We start from the raw sequence: 12,181 nt of genomic DNA, 5'->3' as shown, positions 1-12,181 counted from the left end.
CTTGGAAAGTAATTTATATTCACTCCAGCTCAATATCAAACAAATTAACAGCTTTGGGCATCTATACCCATTCAAATGATCCTAAATTGAAAACTAGCTGGGGTGGTTCAAATGAGATGTGAGGTGAAAATGAAATCTATTTCTGGTCCTATCTGTCAAAAAGAGGCACCGTCTTAAATTTGATTGGGCTGATGTTGGTGTCGCTCGCACCGAGTTGAACTGCTATTCCCACGTGCTGGTAAGGTATGTAGGTAGATGTCCACCACTTATAGATTAGCATTACATATATATATATATATTGTTACTTAGTTGTAAACTTCGTATGTTGATATATTAACTGCATGTACACAACGTGCAAGTGCAAGAAGCTCTCGATTTTGTTCTCGTGTTCAGTATTCATTTATATTTATGTATATATGTATATAGAGGGCTAGGTCGATTAATAAAAATAGCTGCATACCCCAATATGTCAAGTTATTAAATATGTATTGCACTAGTTGATTCGAGTTACTTGTATATAGACAGACATACGTACATAGACTACAGTTAGCACTATTCAGATTCTCGACAATCTCGCAGTATTGTGGATTTTAAATAGAAACAACAACGGTACATCGGCTTCTAGTAGCACTATATGGCCAACGACTTTGTGGCCTATTCATCAGTTTATATGCAACATATAATAATATCGATACTAATGTATTCATCGAGCATATGCTCTATAGCTGTATTCTCGTCGTTGTTTAAGAACAATAAATATTATATTATTTGTTGCAAATGAATATGTACAGTATATGTATGCACGAATATATGTTATGCCTATATGATGTGAGCACCAATTATGATGCGCTATGCTCTACATATGATCTATAATTACGATTGTATATTCATATGCTCATGGCCATATTAAATACTTTTGCTTATAGATGCACACACACACACACATTATGTACGTATAGTTCCTATATGCGGGAACATTTACTCCTCCAGACCAACTTATCATCTACAAACTGTTGAGTCATCGCCGGCGCATATCGAATGGGGCGAGGCGAGGAACAGTTTGCCGTTAAAGCAGGCACACAGTTGGAAGACTCGATGCATGTGATCTCGATTCTGAGCAGATCCCATTATCGGCGGCTGAGCAGTGCGCAAGTTGGGCATAATTATCTTGGACGACTCCAAACGCAGCTGTGCAGTTGGTAGAGGGGAACAGGAAAATGGGGTATATTGCATAATTGTTGCATTGCACATGCAGGCTATTCCAGTTGAGATTCAATAGAATATAGCTAGAATATATATTATACTCACGCTGCCATCAAGTGCGCGCAATTTGACATCCTCTAGGGCTATCAGCTCGATTCCTCCGGCTCGAGACTGTAAATTGATATCTTTTGCGGCTGTTATCTCTAATTGACGTGTAGGTGACTCTAGTCTGCAAAAAACTCAACGAATTGAAGCATAAAAACACAGCGAGTGGCACAACATAGTATATTAATATAAATTTAGAATCCTATCGATGCCTTAACTAGAGCTGATCGAATTTGAAATTTGAACTTGAACTTTGTTTGCCAGTCTCTAGCTCAGCTCTTCTTCAGCAACTCAGTTTTGTAAGCGGAAGAAGAAGATAATATTCGGTATCGTAATGATGTATGTGCAATCTGTTTGCTTTTAATTTAATCGTTTTGATAATATCGCCTATTTGCCAAATGCTGTTGCTGCAGTCCACCAGAAGTCTCGGGGAAAAAAATAGACACGAATGAGCCCACCGGTCGTCGGCAAATTTGTCAATGTAAACGTTATTACAAGCATCGCTCGCACGGCTGTTAATGGTCCGTACACACATTTACAACCTCAAAACCCATCCCCACACTGGTCAGCACACGAGTTATCACCACAATATTCCAATATAGACCCAACGATTCTCTGGCAATAAAAAAAATGAAATAATCAATGCCCTCGAGCGCTTTTCAATTCAGTCGTCGTCGTCGCCAACGATGCCCATTTCAATGATGATGGCCTACCGAACCCCCACAAACGCCGCTCATCACATTTCTGCATATGTGTATGAGTGTTTGTGTGTGCATGTGGATGTGTGCATGCTGCATGCATGTGTGTGTGTGCCGTGTGTAAATATTTTCGCTCTTCAACAGGCTACATGCCAACACCTCACGAGTGTCAGCGTTTTGTGTTTTGTCTGTTGTTGTTGTTGTTGGTGTTGCTGTTGTTGGTGACGTTGTTGTTGCCGCCGCAAAGGTGATGGCAACGTTGACATACACAGTTGAGCATTAAGAGCATGGGCGGGTGTTTGTTTGTTTTTAATTTTTTATTTCTGAGATTTTGCCATGCCCGATTAATGTGTTTGGCTGCCACACACACTCACACATATATACATATATATATATATAGTATATATATATACATATATATATATATATTTCTATATATGTATGCATATGGGTATATGCATGGGTGCATATGCGAGATATGTGTGTTATGGATTCTACGAAATTTATTACTGTTGTTGAATTTCAGCACTGTATGGAATTTCGCTGCGGCATTCCAATGGCTCTCTGTGCTGGGCATTGTTTTTCTCCGTGCCTGGCATAATGACTTCGTCACGTAATGGGTGACGCACGACGAGGCTTCCTTTCATTCAAGCATGTGCATCAGATTTGGCTTGATCACGTACACATGCAAACTTATCCTATTAGACTAACTAGCATGGGCAAGGGTATCTAGTCGTCCATACTGTGAATTCAACGTTTTTAACGGACTTTCATTCCGTTTTATTGGAATGCATAATAGGCTTCCTTCAATTGATATAATTACTCTGACAAATTTTAAGTCAAATGGACATATTTATGTATTTATTACAGACAGGTTATTGCATTTCATTCAATATAATTGTATAAATCAATTATGATCATGCTCTGACATGTAAAGAAGCCTTTGTAAAAAAACCCAAATGTGTATGTGTATATATATACAACTATATATAACTATATATATATATATACATATATGCTGTTGTATACATATATATATATATATATATATATATATATATATATATATATATATATATATATATATATATATATATATATATATATATATATATATATATATATATATGTATATATATATATATATACAACAGCACACTACAGTGGGTCTTAGGTATTGAACACTTACCTGAGCTCCCGGCCCGGCTCAGCACGAATGTGCGGTGTTTGTATGGACTCCCGGAAGATGGCGCCACCCTCTCCCTCGATGCGAAGCGAGTGCGCTCCGATTGTGACTTGATTTCGATTTACCGAAAATAAATTTCGTCCGGTGGTATCGTTGATGCGAAATCCCGCTGACAGACATTCAAACTTATCATGCCCCAGGAATAAATGATTCTCAAGCACACCGTTCGGGTCACGTGTATTGATTGAAAAATTACGTGAGGACTCTGTTGATGGCGCCGCCAGCGACGAAGGAAAGAGATACAATTTATACGAAGTACTTTAGAAAGACGTTAGAAAATGCTAAGTTTTATTTATTATTTTCCATTTAAATATGATTTAAACAGTCTCAAAAATCAATCCGACATATACATGGCGCATATGTCGACATGCCAGCTATGCGAAATAAACAAATGCGAAAATTTGCATTGCCTGGTGTGACATAGTGCGAAAAACCTAACCAGACTGTGTAGCACTCTGCCTTAAAGTTGTCCTCTTTGTGCGACTCTTTCTCTGCCGTCTATTGCTAGACAACTGGGTCTTTAACGAGACGTTTTTGCAAGGGCACCGGGGGGCACGGCACATTTACATGCGACCGTACCTTTGCCTTCATTCGTCTTCTTTGGCTGAGCCACGGATATCGTACATGCTGGCTATCTGTAATTGTACATCGCTTGATTGCTGTAGACCGCAGCGGTAACAGCTGCGATCTCATTTGATAAGATACCACCTCCGCTTGTCCATTCACGCCTTGCAGGATGTCAGTGGCAACATTCCGACACATATGCATATTAACGTACGTACACACGTATGCATGCAAAGGTATGAACTTTTACCGGCTACCTATCTGCGAATCTACTGATTTATGGCCCGAGTGACAACGGCACACATTTGTCGTGGACAGGTCCAGCTCAACTGGAGGCAGTTGCCCCTAGGCTGGGAGACGACAAAAGTAAATTGCTTGGCTAAGTAGAACTCAAAACGTTTCCTGCCTCATCGGATATTCTTCAAATAGAAGCTGCTTCTGTTTAATTTGACTTCTCGCTAATTCTGGTTTCAGCGTAGAACAAATAGACCCAATAAAGTGTATAAACTAAATCTGAGCATGAAGGTACACTCACCGCATTATATAACAAGTATCGAAATGAAGCATTTATGGCAAAAACTTACCTATGGATATCGGCTGTCCGTGCCTGGAGCGTATTGTCGATGCCCGCAGCATGTCCATAATAACCGTCTGGCCTGTGAGTTGGATGCCACCCGGAACGATCTTCAGTTGACCCATGCCATCCTAAAATAGCAAGGTGGATAAACCGTAGAGCTAGGGCCAATATACTACTTCACTACTTTACTCACCGTCGAAAACTCCATCACCTTGAGTATCCACAATGTCAGCACCAAGTTTGTGATGATTAGCAGCATTAACAGTAACAACAATGTGTATAGGCACTTTTTACGCCAGCCAATTAGGCCGAGATACATCTCGATTCCATCGACGAAGCCACCGACATTCTCCTGTTTTTTGGCACCCACGGACGAGCCACCTTTGCCGCCGCCTGACACAATAGTGCGATTCCCCCTCTCCCCACCTGGTCTGGCTGTCATTATGGTGGCCGTCTTAGCGGAGGCAGAGGAGGAGGTGATGCCACTGCGTGGGCCACCCTCGCCGGCATTGCTGCGTGCCAAAATGCCCGCTTGGGGCGTTTTACTTTTTCGCATTTGTTTGGGCGTGGCTCTAGCGGTCTGCTGGTGTCCTGTTGCCGCTGGCATTGACATTGCAGTTGCTCTACAAGCTCCAACTTCTGCGCTGCCACCGGCCAGCATCGCAATCAATTGATTTTCCTGGTTCTGCTCTCTGCTTCCTGTTTTATTCCTTTAGCGATCCGCTTCGTTTGTGCGTGCGCCCTGCGCCGTCCATATTAATACATAGCTGCCTTAACTGCATCAACCGAAGCTAATCAAATTTCGTTTATAATTCATATACTGAACAAATGTAGTATTGTACCTGCGAAAGAATTCGATAGTATGAGGACCAGATATTATCTTCCATAATAGGAGTGGTATATACTGAAGATAATCAGCGTTATTATGTGGATCGAATGGAGCGATCGAAGACAGATTATTATATTATTATCAAATCTGATTTTGCCCAGTAATCATATGCCAGAGTGACTCCTAAAACCATCCAAAGTCACTACTTCTTGGGCGAGGTCGAGGGCGAATGATTGCGGTATTCACATGCCTTAAAAAAATTTGAAAGCATTCGTACTATGTGTGACATGCTGTCGGCGGACTGAACAGCGATTACATTACTGATTTTGATTTAATTATTGATATTGCTCTGTTTGGCGACATCCACCGATATGCCACTGCTAACATCAGTTGGTGGCTTCACACCTGCAATTGTTAAATTATGCATAACTGCATGTCAAAGTGCGCACTTTTGCATTCAGATATAAAGGCATGCACATGTGTATCAGTGGGGCACAGATATAAAGATAAACAGCCAGTGCGAGAGATGAAGCTGCTGGCAGATGCAGATACAGCTTCAGATAGAAATACAAATACAGATACAGATACAAGAATGCATAATCTGATGCATTCACTTGCATGAGCTGTGCTGTCGCCCTCGACGGGTTGCGGGAGGTTCGGCAACCTGGCAAGTACAAATTCTGTGCATTCATTAAGTTTTCACGTCAAAAAAATTCAAAATAATAAAAAATAGCGTATAAGACCGCTGTGAGTGAGTCCAACTGACTGTTCGATACTCTATTTACAATGGTCGTCATAGGGCATAGCAGCGGCCTGTTAAAGTGCTCTTCTTAGAGCTCTTCGAAAATAGATCTATCCCTAAAATTGTGAAGCTTTCATTTATAAATATTGTATTTATGCAATGGGAACTAATATACTGACTCGCTGACACTCTGAAACTTGAGTCTTTTAAATAAACAAAAAATATGAGTGCACTTTAAGAGAATCATAAATATGGCAGTTGAATATTTCGAGGTGAAATATGTGCACAGATACATACATATGTACATGCATATGTGAAATTATATATATGTATATATAAACTATGCATTTAAGTTGACTTTTCACTTCCACTGGGCTATATACATTCGAAGAAGAAGAGATAAGTTGAGTCAATCTAAAATAAACCAGAAGTGGAAATGATCTAAATATAGAAAATATGTGTATGTATTTTTCTTTTCATGTGGATTTTCATGGCCGCAGCGAGAAAAGCGTTCGGCGTGGGCGTGAGTACTGAAACACATTTTTGATGCGCTCAGTAAAAATATAGAATTAAATGTGTAGATTTTTGCTCAGCTATTGAGATCGATTTTCCCTCATTCCCTAGGAATATTGTGTTTTTAGTGTGAATTATGGATTTGCTTTGAATACGTGTTACAATTCCGCTGTATACACTCACACTCACACTCATGCATAGGTGAATGAATCAATGAATGTTTCTTGCTCGCTTACATCTGCTCATTTCTACAGATATTCTATGAGGTATTGCAACTTTATGACTCTTTTGGAACTATTACCATATCTGTTTAGATTATTGACATTATATTCAAGCGACAGCCCTCTCACCTTGACTTACGCTCACCCTGGTATACACAGCCGAAAAATGTTATTGTCAATAAAAATTTTGGCTAAATAGATGTTTGCCCACCTCAATTTTAGCAATATTTTCAGTTCATTCGCGATTTGTTTATTCAGCGCTACTTAACAAGTGAGAAATTGTTTATAGAATCCCAAAGTAAATACCAGTTTTGTTAGCAAATTAATGGCCAAAGCCAAATGGCTTTGAAGATTTTGCAACGAGCTATTTTTAAGCATTTTACAGTACATATTAATGCGACCGTAAGCACTTTAACGAGCTGCTGAAAATGTCTAATTGCAGGTTAAATACTTAAAACTGAAAAGTAAAGGATCTTGAGAATTTTGTCGAAACAAATCCGATAAAATTAAATCAATCTCAATTAAATCCCAAAGAAGAAATCTATCAAATTGAAATTTTTGTGGCTTAGCACAACCGCTGACTCCGCCTGACCGCAGACTAGCCCGAAAAAAGGAATTAATTGAATTAAATTATTTGCTGTCATTGCGCGAATTGAAATGGATAAGTAATGTATTTTGCAATCATAAAAAACTGCGTCTGTTGCTGGATTCTATAGCTTCCTAATGTGAAAGTCTTTCTGCATGAATCTGCATTGTTTGGCTTCGCTATATTCACATACCTTTCGGTGTTCTTTGTACGTAGCTCGGACACAATTGGAGTGTCGGCCATACATTGGGATCGAATGGCATATCTCGATCACTGAGATATAAGAAGATCACTATCACTTTTTGAATAGAATGGAACGGAATAAGTTCTTACGAGGATAGACAGTAAATAGGATTTTGCTTAGTCTACAAAGCACTTTTCCAAACTAAAGGGAAGTTTCATTGGCAGGAAGAACAACTAAAGAGTTAGCAACTAGTTGGAATTGCAGGAAGTGTGCCTGTGTGTGTGTATATGTGTGTACTCGGGGATAATATGAGGGTTCGCAAGGGGCTTGCACAAAACGTTTTCATTATGCCCGCACATACATATAGCCATAATCTCAAAAAAGAACTCGGACAAGCAGTTAGACTGACTGCCTTAATGGCGGTCGGGGAACGTGCTCTGTGAGCGGTAACTGGAGCCCGAATGCAAATACCCAACGCGTTGATTTAGTATCTGCAGACAGCCGGTTATTACACGCACTCGAATGGCGAGCAAAAGGTTTACTGGGCGGAAATAAGGGACAGGGCAACTATTAGTTGCAGTGGCTCCAAAAGCGACGGCTGCTAGCACGTACGTTCAGTTTTAGTTAAGTTACAGATATACACAGACATAAACATATACATATACATGAGTATGTAGTTGCCTCAAAGTTAATGTTGCATGTTCTCATCGTTGTTGTTGCTGTTGTTGTCACACGTTTTTATTGCCCAAAATGCAGCATATGCTCCAAATTATTCGGCTGCAATGGGAGGCAGTCGTAGGTGCTGTTTGGCTCAGCATATCACAGTGAGCATACAATTTACATGTCTGTACATAATATCGGCTTGGATTAGGCATCTTCTATATATCATGGGGAAAATACTAATTCAAATGATATCAACATAATAAGGATCCATAAAAATGTTGGATTATAATAAAGCAACTTGCATTATATTACATATGTTTTAAAATTTGATGAAATTTCAGTGTCTTTTCTCAGCTGCCCTGTGCGGTATGTATAGGTAGGCTTGACTGTCGTAGAGTGGTTGCATGTGTTTGCATGTGCGAGTACGCCTCTGAATGAGGACACACACTTTCGGAAACGGAAACGTATATAAAGTTGTTGAAAAGTCCTTGACAATGGGCAATTTAACGTGAAGTAGACTTATTGCAAGCAATAACTGAGGAGAAGCAGGCTTAGAGGGGCCAAGCTGACGACGAGGCGCAGACACTTGGACACTCATTCTTAACTAAAAATATTAGCTGTGTCCCGACATTAACTTATCAAAAACAACCAACACACATGTTCTCAAAGGTTGATGGGGGTCGCGTTTGTATTTGCGTGTTTGCGGCGAGCCGCTGTCTATATTGTCCCTGCGTAGAGTTTCTGTTAGACAGTTAACTACGTCTCATATCCAGCTTCGTATTTTAGTTAGTCTGTTGGTTACTCTTTTCGGAGCAAAACTAGGACCAGTCGTTGTCACTAAAAATTCGTATGCATATCACGCGTTAGGGCGATAAACTCGAACAGAGTTTTTACTACAAAAATATTTCCCTCAAGTTTTTCTTCGCGAATGCTGATTTCTATTTTTTACTTGTGTGAAACGACGGAGAGTAATAATTTTGAATTTCCTGGAAAGTACTTAAAAAAAAAAGCTTATAAAAATCTTTTCCTTTAAGTAGATCGGCTTCGATTTTATCCATTCGTAAATCTAAATCCTCTGTTGAAACAATCTGAACGGCAGTAACATACTAATCTATGTTCTGCGACTCGGTGGTTATCATCAATTATGGTCCTCTTCCTTTACAGCTTGGTCTGATCGATATCTAAGATTTTAGTTATATATATATGTATTACTAGTTTACTTTGATAACTGTTAGCTATCAACGTGTAGAAAGAGATCTCGATGGTTATATGATAATGGTTCCAGGTACATACCATTTTATTTTAAAAGATGGATTGGAGAGCTGCCGTCACTGTGCAACTTATTTCTACTTTTTCGTTTCTGTCTCTGAATTGAATTAATGTATTAGCAAAATCATTGAATCACAATTGATTGAATTGACCATTTTCACATTAAGAAATATTAAATAGATTTTAGGGCTTGAAATATATTTTGGACACTTAATAACAAGTATATGAGCACAGAATTGTTTTCAAACAATTACATATAATCAATCAATTGCATATACGCAATATATATATATATATATATATATATATAAAAAAAAAAACAAAACATATTTAAAAACTTCTACAAATACGTCCACAAAATTAAACGAAGACGGAGTTCTGCGAGTTTTGAGAATGTAATAGGTGCTCGACAACGTGTTTGACCTGGACCGCCGCTACGTTGAACTGAAGTCGTGAGCGTTTGCAAAACAACTAACGGCACAGGCACTTCTGCTCGAACATCAACACTTCCGTGGCCGCTGTGGCGGCAGCCAGTGGAAATTGGCACTGGCTGCCAGTGGCAGTCGGCAGTGGGCAATCGGCAGTCGGCTCTCGGCAGTCGGCAGTCGCAGAGACGCGTCGGGTGTACAAAAGCTTTTGCCGAACGCTGGCCAAAAGTTTCACTCAAATCAAATTCGCTCGTCCGTTCTGGTAGGTCGGGTGCGAGCGGTGAGCGTCGGCTCGTCGGCTCCATTCGGTTCCATTCGGCAGACCGCCTTCGCAGCTTTGTTTACCTTTTCGAGCATTCAACACGTGGTTCCTCCAACACTTTGAACTGCGCTTCTGTTTACCTTTGGCAACTGAGTAAGTAGCCAGTCAATGTTGGCTCCATTCCGCTAGTCGGCGTCCAATAATTAACTATTTAGCATTACATTGATACGTAATCTGTATTGTGTAAGCGAATGGTGCTCAAAATGTAAGTTCTTCGAATACGCATCTTAATAAGCCACATCATTATTGTGACGGGGGCACAGCGATGAGTATTATTATGCAATTAGTTGCTAGAATATTCCAAAAAAGTGAGAACAGATACCAGCCTGTTTTTGTAAAGATAGTGAATTAAGTTTTCGTAAAATAGATAAATTATTAATTATTGTCATTTGCATGCGAGTATTTGGGGATGCTCGAGCTTTTGGCTCGTTGGGACAATAAAATAAACAGGGTTCAGTCCTGCGTACCTCTTTGTTGTTTAGCCTGTGTATCCTTGAGCGTGTTTGCAAATTAAAAGCGTTTTCATCTTTGGACAGAGTTCATAATTTTGCGCCTTTCATTAAGACCTCTATATAGCATGCGTGGGTTGCACACACATTGGTCCCTTTAATTGTTCTTTCCAACAGCTGCTATAGGGCATACTCAGCCTCAGATGCCGAGCTGCCTGAGCAAGGGCACGAAGGGAAGGTCGGAGAGCGCTTGAAGGGAAGGAGCAAGCGGATTTGGGTCACTGCTTATGCAGCGGAGATACTTCCACGTTAGGTATATACCCAAAATGTTGTAAGCGCCCGCTCCTCTATTGTGAAGAGAGTCACCCACTGTTTGGCTAGGCATAGTCGATGTGGATGTGGGCGTGGCTAGTCTGCCCAGAGGCTTTGCGGAACCACATATCAACCAAAAACCCTTGTAATTGTGCCGTCCTATGCCGCTTTACATTTTATTCACAAAGAGCCACGCCAGCCCATCCACACACAGCTGTTAATTGTCCTCTGAAGCCAAGGAGTCAGCTTGCGGGCACAGTTGGCGTCCTCGACATTGTGGATTTTCTGCATATATAATTTGTAATTTTAAAACTAGATTTTTCGCTATATTTTGTTCTTGAATGTGACAGGCCACGTTTGCTGGTAAAATAATAAGCTTACACTAGAGTCTATCGCAGTATGGCAGCTGTTTGAGTTGTGTTTCACTCTGCACTTACACCAACAGATAAGGATTGAAAGTCTGTGCCAGTTCATTTAAAAAAAAGCATAATTATGACCCTAGTACCATATGTATATCAGGACATATATGCTAATCTAGCCACATCTGCCTGCGCCTCGCATAGAAATGCTCGTTATACCGGACTTTCCGTGCAAATTAAAGTAGACTGTAGACCTATCTCTCTGAACGCTCCCTCTATTAAGGGACTTATTAATTCAGTATCAACTCAATGAGAGCTGCGTGATTGTAAATTGATTGCAATCAGCGAAACGTACTATTAGAATGGCTTAATGACCATTCTCAACTTTGAAGGTCGTTAAAAGACTCAGGCTTTCCTTGAAATCGCAGGCGAAATTTATATGGTCAACTCAATGATTGCTCGCCGTAGCTAAGCTTTGTGTGCTGTCAACGCCAAACACCGAACGTCAATATAGAGAAATGCCCGTCATAAAGAAGGTGGAGACATTGCGAGACAGGCAGCCATTCCAGTTGCCGATGAGCCAGCCAACCAGTCAAGCAGTCAACCAGTCAGCCAGTCAGTCAGTCCATCAATTGTTTCAACGTGAGTGGGAATAGTTGTCTTTTTTTTTTTTTTTTGCTGATGGCATCATCAGTCCATCGGCAGGGAACAGAAATAGCATCAACGTGGCCATCATGCACAGCACTGGTCTTTCCTTCCTTTTCCTGTTCCTGGCATTGGCATTGGCACTGGTCTACTGCAAATGCCGAAGTGCACCAAAAATAAACCAACTAACGATCGGCAAAGCGACACGACAGTGTCGGCCCAACAGATGTGTAGAAGTGCCTTCTGTTGGGCTCCAGCTCCACCGC

The 12,181-nt window shown here is 40.4% G+C and overlaps 1 protein-coding gene across 1 annotated transcript; it reads right to left on the bottom strand.

Annotated features, from left to right (window-relative positions):
• Positions 1-252: 252 nt before the first annotated feature.
• Positions 253-9,970, bottom strand: Scgdelta (sarcoglycan delta). Its single transcript, XM_089473709.1, has 6 exons — positions 9,425-9,970; positions 4,587-5,235; positions 4,401-4,521; positions 3,196-3,457; positions 1,309-1,432; positions 253-1,188 (listed from the first exon to the last, which is right to left on the bottom strand). The coding sequence occupies exons 2-6, from the start codon at positions 5,052-5,054 to the stop codon at positions 1,000-1,002; spliced, it is 1,164 nt and encodes a 387-aa protein (XP_089329835.1). The 5' UTR covers positions 5,055-5,235; positions 9,425-9,970; the 3' UTR covers positions 253-999.
• Between the last annotated feature and the right edge of the window lie 2,211 nt (positions 9,971-12,181).

This window comes from Drosophila arizonae, chromosome X (genome assembly GCF_054131065.1).
Source record: "Drosophila arizonae isolate 15081-1271.41 chromosome X, UAZ_ARI_1.0, whole genome shotgun sequence".
In the NCBI taxonomy this organism is placed as follows: Eukaryota; Metazoa; Arthropoda; class Insecta; order Diptera; family Drosophilidae; genus Drosophila; species Drosophila arizonae.
This window is presented reverse-complemented; position numbering and strand designations above follow the sequence as displayed.